This window comes from Theobroma cacao, chromosome 4 (genome assembly GCF_000208745.1).
Source record: "Theobroma cacao cultivar B97-61/B2 chromosome 4, Criollo_cocoa_genome_V2, whole genome shotgun sequence".
Classification (NCBI taxonomy): domain Eukaryota; kingdom Viridiplantae; phylum Streptophyta; class Magnoliopsida; order Malvales; family Malvaceae; genus Theobroma; species Theobroma cacao.
The window spans coordinates 16,010,987-16,030,856 of record NC_030853.1 but is presented as its reverse complement, the minus strand read 5'-3'; the positions used below and the strand labels follow the sequence as shown (position 1 = coordinate 16,030,856).

The following is a 19,870-nucleotide window of genomic DNA, read 5'->3' as shown; positions in this document are numbered from 1 at the left end:
ATATCTATCGGAACAGTCATTAAGAAAAAACTGTATCTCTTTTTGTATTAATTGGTTTTCCTCTGTTCCTTGTCATTATACCTGATTGTAGAAACTTCCCTTTTTCTAATGAAAAATAGCCTTTCTGCTCCCAACATGGTCATCATTTCCATTCTGCCAAGAGAGGAGATATGATTACATTGCATTGCATTTGTCATAAAATTGGAATGATATTTAATAAAGAGCATGATAAAGTAAAGAAATATTTGCAGTATTTTGAAAAAGGATCATAATTGACCGGGAATGAAATGAAGTCTAGTAATGTAAAAAAAGAAAGAGAAAAGACTAAGAAAAGAGAGAAAGAAATGGAAATAGCAATAGAATAGAGAACAGTAAAAATGTGAAGAATGATTGGACCATGCATATAATAGAGGAAGAAAACAATTGTGAGCAATGAATCGAGAAAGACGAGAGATTGAAAGCGTGATCGGTTCATCTTCCATTGATCAAAGAGAAGACTAAAAAACACTAAAAAAAAAAACCTGATGAAGATGATTAGGATATTTAAATTGCCATGTTCAAAGTTTTAAAACAACTGAAAAAGAGGGAAATTTAACTTTAAAGTCGTAGAGCCTCAGATGAGGAATTGATTTATTTTTCAACATATCAAAAAACAAAAAAAGAAAAAACGTTTCGTTACCTCAGTTTTAAGGAGTTCATTTTTGAAACTTTCGTCGCCTCAACTTTGAGGAGTTCATTTTAAAGTTTCGTTACCTCAGCTTTGAGGATTTCATTTTTAAAGTTTCGTTGCCTCAATTTCGAGAAGTTCATTTTTTAAAGTTCTATTGTCNTTAAAGTTTCGTTGCCTCAATTTCGAGAAGTTCATTTTTTAAAGTTTCATTGTCTCAGCTTTGAGGAGTTCATTTTTAAAGTTTCGTTGCCTCAGCTTTGAGGAGTTCATTTTTAAAACTTTCGTTGCCTCAGCTTTGAGGAGTTCATTTTTAAAGTTTCATTGCCTCAGATTTGAGGAGTTCATTTTTAAAGTTTCGTTGCCTCAGCATTGAGGAGTTCATTTTTTTAAAAAGTTTCATTGCCTCAGCTTTGAGGAGTTCATTTTTAAAGTTTCGTTGCCTCAACATTGAAGAGTTCATTTTTAAAGTTTCATTGCCTCAGCTTTGAGGATTTCATTTTTTAAGTTTCGTTGCCTCAGCTTTGAGGAGTTCATTTTTAAAGTTACGTTGCCTCAGCATTGAGAAGTTCATTTTTAAAGTTCATTTTTAAAGTTTCATCACCTTAGCTTTGAGGATTTCATTTTTAAAGTTTCGTTGCCTCAACTTCGAGGAGTTCATTTTTTAAAAGTCTCGTTGCCTCAGTTTTGAGGAGTTCATTTTAAAAAATCTCGTTGCCTCAGCTTTGGGGAGTTTTATTTTTTAAAATTTCATTGCCTCAATTTTGAGGAGTTCATTTTTAAAGTTTCGGTGCCTCAACTTTGAGAAGTTCATTTTTCAAGTTTCATTGCCTCAATTTTGAGGTGTTCATTTTTTAAAAGTTTCGGTGCCTCAGCTTTGAGGAGTTCATTTTTCAAGTTTCATTGCTTCTATTTTGAGAAGTTCATTTAAAAAAAAAACAAAAAAGTTTCAGTGCCTCAGCTTTGAGGAGTTCATTTTTCAAGTTTCGTTGCCTCAATTTTGAAGAGTTTATTTTAAAAAAAAAATTTTAAAATTCTCATTGCCTCAATTTTGAGGTGTCTATGTCTTTGCACTATTTCAGATTTTCGAAATGCGCAAAGAGGAGCAGCTGTAAACACTATAAAAAGAAAAATCCTAATTAATTAAAAGTAAATGAAAAATAAACAAAAAAAGAAAAAAAACAAAAAAAGAGAAAAGGGGAGAGGGTACGATTGGTAGGGTGCGGATGCACCCTACCAAGCACCTCCCTCACCCTGCCAGACGTGAAAAATTCACGTCTGGTAGGGTAGTGGAGGCACTACACTCAGCCAAAAGTCGAGTGCAACCACAAATTCTCAATTAGAAAATACAAAAAATAAAAAAATATATATATAGAAAAGGGGTGCACAATGGGAAAGGGAGGATAGTTCGGGTTCTTGGGAGTCGAATTTGGGTTTTGGGTGGTTCAAATCGGAGGTGAAAGAGACCTTTTGTGCTGTCGGTGGTGGGGTTTGCTTTTTAAAGTTGGGTTTTAGGAGCTGTCCGGCGGTGAGGAAGAGCCCGATCGACAGTAAAAGAGAGAAAAAGAGGGAGATCTAATCGATTTGCTGGAGGGAGTAACGAAAAGCCTCCTGCTAGCTAGTGAGAAGCTGTCCGGCGGTGAAGAAGAGCTCGATCTGCAGTAAAGGAGAGAAAAGGAGGGAGATCTAATCAGTTTGCTGGAGGGAGTAACGGAAAGCCTCATGCTCGCCAATGAGAAGCTGTTTGACGATGAAAAGGGAGAAGAAGAGTTAGACGCTTGAGCAAGAGAGTAACGGGAAAGTCCCCAAGTTGTCGGTGTGAAGTGTGAGAGAGAAATGTGGGATTTTTAGAGAGAGAAGAGAGAGTTTGGTGGCTAGAGAGAGAAACAGATGAGAGAACATGAAGATAAAAGTATAAAATGAGGGTTTTATAGCTAGGGGTTGATGATTCTGAAATGACGTCATTTTGACCCACAAAGAGTTCATATTCAGTCCTTCAAACGACACCGTTTTGAGCACCAGGAGGTTGAATTCTTGAAGCAAGCTTTTTGGGCCTTCCACAGATTCGGTTTCTCCTTGAGCGGATCTGGGCTCAAATTTTGGGTAAGCTTTAGACCTTTGACATATTGAGTTTGTTGCATAATGATTGGGTTGATTGTTTTTATTTTTTAGAATCATTAACATAATTTTATAAAATTGATAAAAGTAATAATGATGATAAATAAAAAGGAAAATAGGTAGAGATATGTTTGTGTTGTAATATGAATGTTAGAAATATAGAAAATTTACTAATATAGGAGATATAAAAATATATAAAAATAAACATTTGGTAATAGAAAAGAAAATTATATATTTAGTTACATAAAAAAAATAAAATTAGGAAATAAGTAGAAAAATTACTTAGTTATAAAAACATATTTAGGTATACAAAAAATATACAATAGTGAAATAAAGAAGTGGTTATTAAAAAATGATAGATTTAGGCGAAAGAAAGAGAAGAGAAAAAGGGGGATAAGTGAACCAAAATGAATAGAAGCCTGATAAAAATATTTAGATTAAATTAAGTGAGAGATGGAAAATTATTTGCTAATGGATGGATTGGGATAGATGAAAAACATAAAGGAACATATTAGGTTATAAAAATAGATTTAATAAATGAGTAAAATGAAAATTAAAGCAAAGTGAAGAATTATTCATATAAATAAGATAAGTACTTAATTCTATACCGATGATGGGATGATCGGTCGGGACGCGAGAAGTCGCAATCACGAGCCCATATTCCATAGGTTCGAAATTCGAATTAAGGGTCCACCAGTTTGATGGGAGGGCCTCGATTTCAAGATCCCGAAATTTTAATAAATAAAGAATTTGACTATACAAAAGGTATTCAATAAAAATAATAAATAAATAACAATAGATAAAAAAGGATAAAAATAATAAATAAAGATAATTCAAATATATAATAAATAATAAATTTGTGAAAATGCAATATACACGACATTAAATAAATAAAAAAATAGAAAAATAAATAAATAATATAAAAAAAATCTAAAACAACAACTAATTTCAAATTAAGCATTAAATATCAAGTGGCACAAACTATGGATTAATAAATATTATAAAAAAATGTGAAGATAAAGATAAGAAAGAAAAAAAGAATTAAATATAGATATATAAAATAAGATCTTAGGCATTAGGTTTGAATAAAAGATTGCTTACGAAAAATATAATAATAATAAAAATATAAAAATATAAAAAATAAAAATAGTATAATAAAAAAATAAAATTTTTGTTCATTAAAAATGACATGGAATCATAAATAATTTATCTAATTATAAAAGAAAAATATAAAAACTTAGAATTAAAATGTAAGGTATAAAGAAAATAATAAGAAAAAAAATAGAAAATATGATAATAAATAAATATAATAAAATGAAAATAATAATTAAATAATAATAAATAAAAAAATAGACAATTGCATTAGCATAGCATATACATATTACATAATGCATATCATTGCATATAAATATTTCTGTTTTCGAGTTTAAGCCCCGATGATGGGATCTTTCGAGGATCTTGCGAAGGCGGGTATTCCTCGAAAAGTTTCTTAGGTGAAAAGGTGTTTCCGGGTCCCACCAGTATGATAGGAGGGCTCGAGAAGCATCTTTAATAAAAGGCTTCTGCCAGTATTAGGTTCATTACACACGAAAATATTATTTTAAAAGAAAACGTACGATGACCCCGATGACGGGATTTATTCGTCGAATTTACGAAGGTGAATTTCTCAAATAATTTCCTTGGTGAGAGAACACCCCGGATCCCACTAGTATGATGGGCGGATTCGGGAGAACGTCCTCAATAAAAGGTTATTTGTCTGACATTTTTTATCTCACGCCATACATCTCATCTTGCCTCACATTTGCATTCCATTTTAGATTAAATTGGAGATAAAATAAAAGAATAACAACTAAGGGAATATACTGAAATTAAAAATTAAAGCCTAATAGGATAATCAAAAAATGGTACCGTTCATGGAACGGGCGTCTCGGGGGTACTAATCCTTCCCCGAGCATAACCGTACTCCTGAACTTAGATCTAAAAAAACGTAGATCAGTTTAAGGTTCTTTTCGATGGGCGTAAAATTAATTTAAAGCTTCATTGATTAGAATCGAGTCAATAGGTGGCCAATCGCACCTAGTAAAAAAAAAGATTGGTGGCGACTCCTAATTATTTTAGAATTTTCACTTGCGTCTGGCGGTCAAGTTCCCGGACCCGCACGTTACGACAGGTGGAACCTTTATTTTCTCAATATTTCAATAAAAAATGATTGAGTAAAAATTACAAGTGAAATATAAAGTAAGAGATTTATAAAATATATATATATATATATATATATGGAAAAGAAATCAATTTATATTCTCATCAATCATGGTAAACAAAATCCCATTACATCATATAACAATAAGTCTCTAATATCTAAACGAGGATTATTATAGATTACAAATCTTTCTTCTACCATGAAATCCTTGCTAGCCATATAATCAACTAATCTGTTACCTTATCTGAAAGCATGCTGTGTAACCACCTCCCATTGTCGTTGAAGAAGACTATGGATTGTTGGATCAGGTCCGAATTAGAACAAGGGTGAGCTGATGGAGTGTTAATAGCATGGACTACTATCTTGTTGTCAACTTGTAGATCAATTTTCTTGTAACCCAAGTCCCATGCCAAACTTAAGACCTTTGTAAACACCCCAAAGTTCCATTCAATAAGCCGAGCATTTATCTAATTTGAGTGAGAAACCTCCCTTCCATTCACCTTGTGCATCCTGTAATACACCTCCCGTTGCTACCTTGTCCAAAGAATGTCGAAAAGCACCATCAACATTTAGAGCAATACAGTTCGTAGTAAATAGTAACCATCCTATCAAACGTTTCACCCTGGCTCATACATCTGAACTCCTTTCTTGCAAAGTACTTATTCCAGTCAAATGTGTATCAAGTGCCTAACTTTGAATTAAATTCAAGCGACCCTTTGTAGGAAGAATCTTACTTTCAAATATGAATGAATTCCTCCATTTCTAAAGGAACCAACATGAGATACCAAACACCATATTCCATGGAACCCCATTAACCATAACTTTGCTTATGTTTAAGTTAAAAGACATCCAATCTAATAAAAAAGTAGCATGAAATATACCTTGTAGATTCTTTGGGAAGAGTCTAAACCACAATGCATTAGTGGAGGGACAGTATCTTGATGTATGCAATATCGATTCTTCTTATACTTGACATTGTGGGCATGTAGGATCATTAGAAAATTTCCTTCTCACTCTCTTTTTATTTGTAAGAAGTTTATTATGAAGACAAAGGAAATAAAAAGTGCGAATTCGTTTAGGACTATGCCATTTCCAAATTAAATTGCAAACACCATTAATTCCTTCAACGTTAGAATTCAGCATACCTCTTAAGACATCATATGTTGATGACACAGTAAAAAAACCCAAAGGAGATGGTGCCCAATAAGGCTTGTCTGGCTCCAAGGTATTTGTAGGAGGAAGAGTTTCTGAGAGACGATTAATTACCTGAGGGGGTGAGAGGTTCACCATTCTCTCTAGATCCCATTCGCCATTCGGCTTGATAAATTCTTTAACACTGCTATTATCATCAACTGATATACCAATCAATTGGGCTACTTCAAAAAGAGGACAATCATCTAGCCAACAATCAGTCCAGAATCTTGTCAAAATACTATCTCTAATAGCCACCGAATATTAGATTTAAATTAAGCCAAAGTTGACTAATAGAGGTCCAAAATGCCGATGCTCCCTTCCGTTGTATATTGTTTGGAACCAAAAACCACCCCATATTATATTTATGTCACAGTACCTTCACCCAAAGAGATTTGATTTTCGAGACCACTTACCAACATGCTTTGAGCGAAAATGCCTCATTCATCGTCCTCAAGTTACGTATCCCTAATCCACCTTCATCCTTGGGTTGACAAATATCACTCCACTTCATTAAATGTACCTTTCAAGAATTCGAATTGCCACAACAAAGGAAGTTTCGACAATGTGCCTTTATCTTCTTACATGTACTCACTGTGATTGCAATTGTCCGCATGGCATAATAAGGTATTGTCGACAATACTGACTTAACTAATGTAAGCTTGCCTGCGAATGAAAGAATAAAGACCTTACATAAACTCAACTTAGAAGAAATCTTCTCCTCCAGCTATCTAAAAAGACTCAAGTTCTTTCGTCCATGGAGTAGAGGAACACCTAGATATTTCCCTATATTTTCAGAATAGGAGAAACCTAAATTTTCAAAAATTACATTAATGACCTCTGCTGATACATTCCTCGAACAACAAAAAGAGGACTTTCAACATTAACTTTTTCCCTTGAGCATATGCAAATCATCAAGAACACCTTTAACAATCTCCATTTGTTGGACAGAAGCTTCTGTGAAGAGAATCAAATCATCAGCGAAAAATAAATGAGATAAATGGGGACCATTTCGGGTCAATTTATAGGTTTCTAGAGGTCCTGCGATACTGTAGCTTGAAAACCATGTGATATATGCTCCATACACAAGAAAACAATATATAGTGAGAAGGGATTGCTTTGTAGGACACCCTTGGAAAGGAAAAAATTCTCAAAAAAAGATCCATTCCACAATATCTGTGAACTACAGCTTCTCTAACTACGAACTATCAAACCAATAATATGTTCAAGAATATTAGCATCAAGTAGTGAGTCATGTATGAATTCCCATCTTAGTCTATCATGCACTTTATCCAGATATATCTTTATCATCATCCATCCAGTCTTTCCCTGCTTCTTTTGGAATAAGTGAATGACTTTTTGTGTGATTATAATATTATTAATAATTTGTCTTTCTAGGATAAAACTGGCTTAAGTCTCCGCTATCAACTGACTCATATAAGGTTTTAACCAATTGGTAATAACCTTTATCAAAACTTTAAAGACCACTAGTAATAGACTTATTGGTCGAAAATGGGAAGCAAACTTGGGAAGTAATGTAATTATTGAATTATAAAGTTCGGGTTCCACCTTTGCTCCTTTAAATGCCTCTCTCACAAATCTTATGAGATCTTTGCCCATAATACTCCACTGAGATTGGAAAAAAAAAGCAAGAAAGCCATCTTTACCAGGTGCTTTGAGGGGCTTCATCTTAAAAAAAAGCATCTCGCACTTCATTATCATCAGCTAGTCTGACTAAACCTCCAAGAGAAATATTGTACAATTGAGGAAATGCCTTCTGTATGGGAAATAGTGGAAGAACATTACTTTCCTTAGAGTATAAATTCTTTAAAAAACCAACTGCTTGAGTCTTTAAATACCTCCTGATCATCAAACCAACTACCATCCAAAAGTCAAAGACGATTTACTTTGAGCTTACCTTGCCTATTCGATGCTCGAATATGAAATAATTTGTATTGAGATCGCTAAAATTTAACCAGTCTGATTTAGCTTCCTACATCTAGAAAGTCTCATCTTGCCTTAGTATTATAATCTCATATTCCAATTGTAGCTCAAATTCTAAATCTCTAAGGAATTCGAAATGTCTAGATTCAAGAGATCTTTCAAACCCCCCAAACCTTGCCAAAATCTACTTTTTCCTGAACAAGATGTTACCAAATTCTAACTTATTCCATTCTCTGGCTTTAACTACAAAGTTCAACATAACCAAGTGAATTCCATTTGAACCATCCCATGAGTTACTTACAAAAGATTTAAAACCCCTGTGAGTTAACCAAGTTGCTTAGAATTAGGAGTAGTCCCCATGATTTAAAACTCTATCATTTGAACAAATTAGTAATGGTTTATGATTTGAGCAAACCCTTGGCAAGTGTTGAATAGACGTTTCCAAAAACAACAAATGCCAATCCAGGTTATAGATGACTGCTTAATATTTCAACGACTAAACCTAGTCTCCAAGTGAACTTTGGACCCAAGATCAAGCAAACCCACATCATTCATAAAATGTTGAAAAAGAGGACAAGGTCGGCTACCCTTGAAGATCCCTTAACTTTTTCATGGGAGAATAAAAAAGCATTGAAATCTCCTGCTAGTAACCAAGGACCAATGATAATAGATGTGAAGGCCGTCAATTCCTCTCATAGTTGACGTTCGAGACTTGGTGTTGGATGACCATAAACAGGCGAGAAATACCAAGAGACATTTGGCATAATTTTCATCGACATAATGGTTTTTAATGATAGAAATCTGTAGCTCATTTTTGCACATAACCCAAATTCCTCTCGAAAAGCCTATTGCCTCCGCTCGATGTGATCTATCAAACCTTATTTTATCAAACATTTTGTCCACTGAAGCCCCACTAATGCCTTGCTCAAGCAAAATGAGAACATTGATTGCATGATGCTTCACTAAATCTTTCATCACTTGGATGAACCTCTTGTCATTTGCCCAATGGCAGTTCCACACAAATATTCGAACAACCACTAAACACAAATATAAAAATGAAATATAAAAATTGGCTTACTGGCTAGCTCGATTATCATCAACCAATATTCATGCGGCATTTGACACAATATCCACTGCATTATTATCTACTGCCATTCCAGGTTTTACCTTAAAGCTTATAGGATATGAAATTTCTTCACCTAATAAAGTAGTAACTTATCTGTGTTGATAGCAAGAAGCTAAAGATTTTCCCTTCGTCTTTTTCTTCAAGGAAATATCATTCACTTTGACCGAATTATTTCTATTTGGGAGTTTATCCTCTCTACCATACCCCCCATCCTCTCAATGGATAGATTTGAAGTTTTTTTTTTTGTAATGAAGCTCTAGAGTTCAAATATTTATCTGAACATTTCACCATCGAATGTTTAGAGGGATCGAGTGTAGTTGCCAATTATAGATTACCCTCGTTCTCAACATTCTGCTTAGAGTTCTCCAAGTGCACTGTATTGCTCGATCTCGATTCTATAATAACCTTTTCATTATTAACCTTCAGAATTTGATCCAATAAATTAGTAGTATTAAATCGGGGACTATTTCCCTCACTAATCGTTTCTCTAGCGACCATCAGAGCCTTATCCTTAGCATTTGATTCATTATCTGAGTGTTGAATTTTGGTGTTTGTCAAATCAGACGATGCTTGAATATGAGATCCTGGCCCATTAGTTTTTCCATTTGCATCCTGCCTATTTCTCCTAACGACATCGCCATTTGACTTCTTCTATGTAGTTCCTCTCATATTATTAGAACCATTTCTCCTAATCCTTGAACCATTATACCTGGCTCTCTAACACCTTCATCTTCCAATATGGAAAAGCAAGAACCCTGATGGGTTTATCTATTTGCAATCAACTGCTCACACTTACTTTGTCGTATATTAGTACCTCATGGTCTCCTACGTGAGACAAGCATCCATGGGGCATACGGAGATTCTTCAGCATCTTTTTTCTGTGTCTACTCATTACCCTGTTCCACTAGCTTGGTAACAACCTTCTGAGTGGTGCATAGTTCCTTTGTATGGCCATACACTCACAATTAAAACAAACTCGAGGAAACCCCTCATACTCGATCTTTTGTTCCTTACCATTGAAGAAAAGGAGAAAATTTTTTTAAGCCCTTAAAAATAACATGTTTTTGTAAATAAGCCTCCAGATAATTTTAACTGTTTTTAGCTAAAAGAATAAATTTTGAGATAAAAATGCCCTCAATGAGCCTTCTTCTTTGAGCTATCTTCTGAATTATTGTCCAATTGCAAACACAGAAAATTATTTTCCTTAAAAACATCCATTTTTTTTCACGAAGCTTGTGCTAAATAAAATAATGTTATATGAGATTGTTTTTCAGAGATTTTAGACATGACATTCAGATAATAGGAGAAGAGTGATATTAAACCGAACGAGGAACCGGTCGTGATGAATCGAAAGCTTGGAGAATGATGTGAAACCAGAAATTCGTGATACGGTGGTGAATAAAAAGGAGAAAGATGTGAATCCAAAGCACAAAATGGTCGTACTACAGCAGGCCATATGTGAGACGGCTGTGGCAGGGCAGGGTTTAAAGTTTGTGAAACGGCATGTTTGGAATGTGTTGCACGACATGGTGGGAATGTGTGGCAGGGTTGTGACACAGCAGGGTTTAGAGTTTGTGACACAACATGGTTGGAATATGTGACACGACAGGGTTTAGAGTTTGTGACATGCCATGGTAGGAATGTGTGAAACGACTGTGACACGTCAACGTTCAAAGTTGGTGACACATCATGGAAGGAATCTGTGAAACGCCAGAGTTCAGAGTTGGTGACACGCTATGGAGGGAATCTATGATATGCCAACGTTAAGAGTTTGTGACATGGCATGGAGGGAATCTGTGACACGCCAGCGTTCAGAGTTGGTGACACGCCATGGAGGGAATTTGTGAGACACTAGTGTTCAGAATCGTGACACGTCATGGAGGGAATCTGTGACATGCCAGTGTTTAGAATTTGTCAGACTCCATGGAGATTCGTGACACAACAGGGTTTAGAGTGTGTGACACGGCATGGCAATTAATGGGTGACACGACATGGTTTGAAAAAGGAAAAAAAAAACGGGCGTTTAATAAGGAAACTGATTGGACTTCAATTGAATGAATTCAATAAATGAATATTTATAGAGGAAATTGTGAGGCTATTTCATTTTAATTAAATATTTTTCAGAAATTACAAACGTCTATGTTCTTCCTCATTCCTAAATAGAGCAAAGTGCTCGACTTTTTTCTTTGCAAGCTTGACTACACCACAACAACAATGTCGATTATCAGTGAAGAGGTCAGTCAGTCTAAAAATAAAACTCTTTTTAAAACTTTCTTCTGTTCGGTGATTTCTTGCTGGGTTTGTGTGATATGTTCGTGTTTTTTCAATCTTTTTCAATTGTTATGTTTAAATTGTTTTCTTCTCGATTTTATGGTCGTACCAAAGTTTTGAACTACAACAGATATGGCATATACTGGGTAAACTGCTTTTTGGGGTTTTTAGTGTGTCACGACATTGGTTATTTTAGAGCAGTTCGTGTAACGAGTCAGTAATTATACTAATTGGCGTGTCACAGGTCATGGGTATTTTAGGCTAGTTTGTGTAAGGACACAGTAATTATAGTGATTGGTGTGTTAGCGTTGGCGTGTTACGAGATTTTACGATATATGCATGGTGTGTTATGACATTTTACATTATATGCATGGCGTGTTACGACATTTTACGTTATATGTTATATGCATGGCGTGTTACGACATTTTACGTTATATGCGTGGCGAGTTATCGCATTTTACGTTATATGCGTGGCGTGTTACCACAGCTTATGTTATATGCGTGGCATGTTACCACAGTTTACGTTATATGCGTGGCATGTTACCACAGTTTACGTTATATGCGTGGTGTGTTACCACAGTTTACGTTATATGCGTGGCGTGTTACCACAGTTTACGTTATGTTCATAGCATGTTACCACATTTTATGTTATATGTATGGCATGTTACCATATTATGGGTTAACTCACTCGTGCATGTGTGCCATGTTTTGCAAATGCAGTCCATACAGTATGAGGATCTTGACAGTTTGCTTATTGTGCCGAGGGAGAAGTGGGTGTTCAATGTCGCTATTAACACCCCCTATAAGTGGTCGTAACTGCATTACATGAACAAAACCCTCTAAGAAAAAGGGGAGTATGATGCAGTGAAGCGTACATGCTTCGAGTTGCTATTGGACGTGTATCTGCAAGGCTACTTCTCTTCTGGTCTCCTGTATAACATCATGATTCGTCAAATCACTGTGACAGATTTAATGGAGCATGAGCTATGGTTTGCCATTAGGAAAAGCAAGGCTCGCATATCAAAGCAAGAGTTCTGCCTTATCACCGGACTAAAGTTTGGTCAAATGCCGGATGTGTTCACATGATCGTACGAGGTTGTTGAGAATGAAATTCATGCGCGATATTGGAACGGGCAACAGGGAGTTCAGTTGTAGGCCTTGCTTGATATGATCCACGGAGGCAACTTTCAACGACGGGAGACACGACCAAGATGGCACTCATCTTGATCGCAAATAACATTTTATTTGGTCAAGACTATTGTAGACGGGTGACGTCTTAGCTCTTCTCGTTGGTGGAGGACATCGACGCTTAGAATGTCTTCCCATGGGGTCACTACGTTTGGAGGCTGACCTTGGACTACCTTTTGAAGGGGTTCGAAGTGCCTTCCTTGAACTTACAGAAGGCTCGTTTATGGTACAATATTTACCGATTCGCGTGGGTGATATAGGTACTGTCACGTAACATTTTTCATTTTCCTTTTGACATAATAATTTATGATTGCAATCGTTTATCATTTACAATCTGATAATGGTTACATTTGACTTGCAGTTCTAGGCAATGGAGGCAATTTCGGCCTTACGAAAGATAGTTGCCCCCTCTGCTCCGAAGGATATCTACCCATGCATGTGTAGATGGCAATGCAACCAGAAGCCAAAAGACTTTCATAAGGCAGTTGAGATGTTGGAGTCATCTCAGTAGGTGAGTGAACAGTTACTAATTTCTACTGTGAATTTATCTAATAATTTTTCCTAAAATTTAATCACAATCCCTATTTTGCAGTTGTGGGCAGTGGAGACCTTGAAGCCCACCCCGGATAAGGCCAGTTGGGATTATTTTGTGGATATTGATGTCCTGTTATCTAAGGGACACCAATACGTGCCAATAGGACACATGGAGGATCGGGTGGATTGGAGCTTAGGTGAGAGGGAAAAGAGGAGAAACTTGAAACAGAAAAGAGCCACCGGTTCCATGAAGCAGAGGCGCACCACTTCTGTTGTAATAGATGAGTTGTTGGTCCCTGAGCTGATGGGGGAAAGTGATGACCATGGCAATGGCAGTGAAGAGCCAGTAAGGACGGTTTTAAAGGTTTGTGTTCAACAATTTCATATGTGATTATCGAATAACATATCTGTGTTTGCAGTTAAACCATGCGACGACAGCTCCACAACTACTGATAGATCCTCTTGAGACTCACAGTGCTAACGAGGAGCCGATAAAGACAGTTATAACAGTTTGTGTTCAACAATTTTATATGTGATTATCGAATAACATATCTGTGTTTGCAGTTGGACGATACAGTGACAGCTCTTTAACCACCAATCGGTCTTACTTAACTGCAAAGTGGTAATGAGCCATCGGTAAGGATATTAAAGTTCTAACGGGTAATGTTCAACAATTCCATATATGATTATTGAATAACACAATAATATATGTTATTGCAGTTAACCCAGTCGACAAAAGTCAATGACGGAGTAGTCACGAAGCGTCAGCTACGACGAATCATGCACCAGTATGAAAAAAACATGTCGGAGCTAAAGGCTTCAATTCAGTCATTAACTCTGGTGATGCAAACATTTGAGGACCATGTCATTGCTCGGATTCTAGACGGCTTGAAATCACAAGTACGTTATTCTATCTTCGCTCATATATTGGTCGTTTACGTTTAGTAGGTGTAGTTCTATTTTTTGGTCTCAGTTTATGGTTTGTGGCATTATATGAGCTAACGAATTTTTCCATTTGTCTCGTTATGTAGGGTGGTCCTTCATCTGACAGTGTTAGTGAGGACCACGATGATTCTGTTGATGGGCACGATGATGAACCTGGTGTGCACATTCATGATGATGTTGCTGGTGCTGAAGGAGACCTTGTTCTTGAGGTCGATCCGGTTATCGATGCATCTACGGGAGGGGAGGGGGACCTTCACTCAATTGTGGTGGAAGGAGAGGATCTTCATGATGACGTTGCTGGTGCTGAAGGAGACCCTGTTCCTGAGGCCGATTCGGTTATCGATGCATCTGTGGGAAGGGAAGGGGACCTTCACTCAGTCATGGCGAAAGGAGAGGATCTTCTTCAAGCCGATGCATTAGTGGAGCCAGCAGTAGGAAGGGACCATTTTCCTCAGAGCATTCCTGAAGCTAGCGGCTCACGATTGTCGTCATTAGAGTCATCTGATGTCTATCATCATGCAGTAGAAATTTCAGACCCAACTGAGCAGGCTTGGGTAAAAATGGTGAGCAAATACAAGACAAGCCCATACATCAACCCTTTAGTGACCCGTCGGGATGTAAAGAGCACAACGGTTGAAGCGTACAAAGCTTTCAAGAAAGATGAGTGCACGAGGTAAGTTCATAAATAACATTGCAAATATTGTTTCTTAATGAAACATTAATCCACCAAGGCTTTTCAAACTCATTCTGTTACATATGTAGGCGTAACGTCAAGATCTTAAGGGATCAAGGGGTTGACTTTTTCACAACATTAGAGGATCCCAAAGAAGAAATGAGTAGTGAACATATAGACGCATGCCTCAGTGTACTTTGTAAGCAGATGACAAGGCCGAAGTCGAAGCTGTACACTACCCGTGCAGGCGTGGTTGACACGATATTCTTCATAAGTTTATTTGAAAATTTTTCAATTCTGAAAGTACTAAGTTTTTGATTGCATTAAGTGTAAGCTAATGTATACATGTTTCACAGGACACCATCCATATGCTACACACCTCATTTCTAATTGAAGATGCTTGGTCGACTATGGTAATTCTCGATGAGTTGCGGCCGTACGTGGAGGGTGAAAAGCTGACATACAAGAAAAAATGGGAAGATGTCTATTTCGTCCTCACACCTTGCAATGTTGGTGGGCATTAGGTGGTAGCAAAGATCGACTTAGTGAGGTGGATGATCAAGGTGGTGGACTCCGCAAGAACTTCGGATGCTAAGAATAACAGAGTGTGAGTGGCTCAGATGACACCCCTTACGACATTTATGCCACCAAGCCAGTTATTTCAAGAAAACAAGTCGAAAGACACGGGATTTGACACTTATGCCATTAGACATTCATTTACCAAAAGTTAAAGTGCATCGGCAGGATGATAGTGTCAGCTGCGGTATGTTCATGATAGGGTACATTGACGATATCTTGTTATCAGAATCGATCAAAGTTAACCAGAATATGATTGCAAATATGTGTCACCAATATGCTCTAGAAATTTTTTCCAACAGTTGTGAGAGTAAACCTTGAATATATCGGCCCTTGTCAACATTGTTTGTTTATACAATTAATTTTATTAATTTTAATATTCGTTTATTTTATACATTACTTTTTCTTTCTCAATTCAAACACAATGCACAAAACATAGTGCTTAAGCAACTTATGGTACGCTTCAATTTGGTAATTCTCCTTGTGTTGATAACTATAAGTAAACAATCACCAAAGATATTCCTGGTGATACACTAGAAGTATTAAAGGAATGTTGAGAAACACAAAACATCAACAAAGGTTCTTCAACTTAATGGCAAAAACATGCTTGTATCAAGTCATTGGCAATTGCTCTAATACATGAATGCAGAGCCATAGCAACAAAGTAACAAGAAACAAATCCAAATAAGAGCAATTTACAAGGGTTGAAATACATATAAAGTGTTTATCAAAGTTACTACAAGGATAGACAACTTACATTTTCAAATCTTCCGAATTTAATGACTTCTCAAAAATTACTTCTTGTTTAAGCAAAAAAATTGAAAAATTGTTTGTTTAATAAGAATCAAAGAAAAAAATATCTTTATGACAATTACATAAAATATAAATTGCTTACTATGATTGGATATAACAAAAGCGCTTCAGAATTCGAGATAACAGCTCTCAACTCTTTCTCAATTTCAACTTTTTTTAAAACTTGCACGATAAACAATTTAGTTAAAATAACAAAAAATAATCTAACATCTTCCATAAAAGAAAACACAATACCCAAAGTATATCTTAGTTTGCAACCTTTTATGTTATTGGTTATTATAGTAAACATTGGACGAAAGCTGTAAAACATCAACATCCAATTCATACAAATTGATATATACCCAAAGCACCAGATGTGATGCAATGTATTTCACCCTTTTGGCTTGTCAAAGTCAGACTGATTACTCCATTTTCCAAATTTAATACATAACAATCAAGCACAGATTAATTGTTTTGACAAAGTTTGGAAAAAAAATAAAAAAAATACTTAGCACAACAAGAAAATTACAAGTTTAAGGAGAAAAAAAGACAAGAAGTGAATCATACCTCAAGGGAAGAAAGAGATAAATAAATCCAAAGGAAGGAGAAGAAGATCATTTGTTTTGCTCAACTAAAGTTTCTTTTTTTTTTTCTTTCAGCAAAGTTACTTTTTTCTTTTTCTTAAATTCCATTAGTGGTTAAGTGTAAACCCTCATGGCGTTTATGGGTGGCACCGCCTTTTAGCTCTAATATGTCCTTTGAACCAAAATGGTGTTGATAAGTTTGAGAACATTCCTATTTTTGATGCACAGGATCCAATTGAAGTAGCAAGCAAGTGCAGAGCATACTCAGGACTGAACTCTCTGCATATCTATTCTTATTTCATTCATGAGAATATTGGAGAAGAAGGAAAAAAGTTTAAAAAGACATCGTTACAAACATATTATTCTTTATTTCGTTGAAAGGGGTCTTCTTACCCTAATATTACATAGACTTCCCTTTTTCATGGAAGAAGGAAAAGGAACAAACAAACTTTAAACAATACAAGCATTATTATACATTTTGGATTGTTTAAGATAATGATGGTAATTGGATGTTACTTCAATTAGTATCTGGATAAGAAGCAAGGCTAAGTTCTTCTTTCTTGTTCTGCTTTCTCATGCGATTAGAAAAGTTTTCTAGGTTTTCTGTGCAATTCTTGTGAGAGACATGACATGCCATTGTATTTTTATCATTGGGATTCTTAGCTGAGTTTGTTGAGAGGTTTTTTCATAGACAGATCTTTTCTACAAGATTTTCCCATATTGCCAAGGATTTTGTGACTATTCATAAGAGTAAGGGATACTAATTAGATAATCAAATAATATATCTACAAAATTAATAAAAAAATAAAGACTCATTTACAAGAGGAAACTAACAAACACAAAATCCCTATATGAATGATTGTAAGATACTACAAGAGCAAATTGTGACAAAGGTATTGCACATGGGTTACACATTTAGTTAGGCTGAAAAGCTGTCTTCATCCACAACACACCTTACGTTTTTAGACATTATCCTTCGTATTGGACAGTTGTTGTGTGTGTGAGGTTTGTCTGCAACTTGAACATGCTTTCGATCGACGCACTTGTGGAGGAGTCGATTGACTTGGAAATGGTGTCGGATTTATGGATGGAACTGCAAATGGTGATGGGCAATTCTGTCTGTTATGGCCGTACCTCTTGTATTGTGAACATCTCCGTGCTCGACTGCCTTCACCTGCAGATGGAATCTTTCTTCTTCTAGGTCTTTCCGCTTGGCCTTGCCAAGGTGGTGGCAAGACGACAATTTGTTTCACATGAGGGGGGATGTCCCATTCACTGGGATGGCCTACCGAGTGAATAGACCCCGCATAACCCTCCACCAAAACAGTTGTCTTGTAGTAGTTAGCGCAGAATTCAATGGCTTCATGTTTGCATTTACTGAAAAAATACAATGAACTCAATCTTTAACATAATGTAAATACTATGTCAATTAGGGTTCAAATAAGAAATAAAGATATTATGACCTTATTGCTGCATGGCAGTAAATTTGTTTGGAACTCACAACATGAACACGTCTTCGTGGACAAGTTTACAAGTCCGTCTATTTTTTCATCTTTTACTTCGAACTCCACTCTATTGATAGGTTTAACCACAAAGCGATGTGCATCATTGAACCGTTTGCTCAACTGCCTGACAACTCAAAGGCTGAGGGGAGTGGTCACCTTGACGGCCTCCTAGTATTGGTCATGGAACCAACGCTGGAACATGTCTCTAATGAACTTGATCAAAATAGTGATTGGCATTTGTCTTGCATGCTTCAAGCATGAGTTAACACATTTCGCAATGTTGAATGTCATCATTTGGTATCACCTTGCTGGTGAACAAGCACGTGCCCATCTCTCAGGGCCTATTCTCATAAGATTAGCGTGGGCTTTTGTGTGAATCTACTTGAGCTGGTTCATATGTTTGTTGAAATCGAAAACCTTATAGCAATCTTAAGCAAGGGTGAAAAATCATAAAAACGTCATCACGCTTGAACTTGTTTTTAAAGTTTTTTTTTCAAGTGGTACCCGCATAAATCGTGGTGTGCTTCTGGGTATGCATTTTGGATTGCTTTCTTAATGCCGAGATGCTGATTAGAAATGAACATAGTGGTTTCAAGGCAACCAACCGTTTCACGCAGCTTGCTAAGAAACCACATCCATGAGTCTTCGTCCTTAACATGGCTGATGCCAAACGCAACTGGATATACAAACTCATTTGCATCTTTGCATACAGCGACAAACAGAACACCCTTGAACCTGCTTTTCAGATGTGTCGCATCAATTGCAACCGTAGGATGCATTACATCCCTAAACACCCGAATACAAGCCCCGTATGCCCAGAAATAATATTTGAATATTTCTATCTCATTAGTAGCCACTACAGTGATTGTGTCAGGATTTTTTTATTCCAACATATAAAAATACGACGGCAGTAGTTGAAATGACTCTTCTTGGGGACTGAAAACAAGCCTCTATGCATACTTTTTCACTTTTCAGGCCTTACCATATAGGCATTCCAATCCCCACTAAACCCTCATCTCACCAATTATATCATTAGGTCTTAATGCTGCTCCATTAACCTGAAGCTTGTGTGACATAAGTTCACCAATTATCTTCACACTCACGGTTGCAAATTGCCATTGCAAACCATCGACAGTACACGTGTGTACTTTGTGGAACATCCGAACTTGCCAATATTCTCCTCCTTCAGGTAACTTCGTTGCACGCACATTGAACTTGCATGCCTTGTCCTTGCAACCAACCTCATAAAGAGCTTTACATGACTTTTTTACTCTTATCCCATCTTTTAGAGCCAACATGTTCAAAGCTCGTTTCAACTTGGCCTTCGAGAAAAATATTCTTCCTTTGTATAAGCGATCATTGGCACATGTCGACTCCTCAATTGTAATTATTTGGTAGGAGAACTTTTTTGCACTTGGAATTACCCACGTACGAGATATCCCTGCATTTTTCCTTTCTGATAGTTCTCAAGGAGCAATGTACTAGGTGAACGAATCCCGTTCTCATCAGCGATGGGGTTATTATATATAGGGTCATCACACTAAACATCTCCTACA

At 36.4% G+C, this 19,870-nt stretch overlaps 1 protein-coding gene across 1 annotated transcript; it reads right to left on the bottom strand.

Moving 5' to 3' along the window:
- Positions 17,772-19,612, bottom strand: LOC108661579. Its single transcript, XM_018119015.1, has 3 exons — positions 19,336-19,612; positions 18,819-19,170; positions 17,772-18,186 (listed from the first exon to the last, which is right to left on the bottom strand). Exons 1-3 carry the CDS (start codon positions 19,610-19,612, stop codon positions 17,772-17,774), a joined length of 1,044 nt encoding a protein of 347 aa, XP_017974504.1.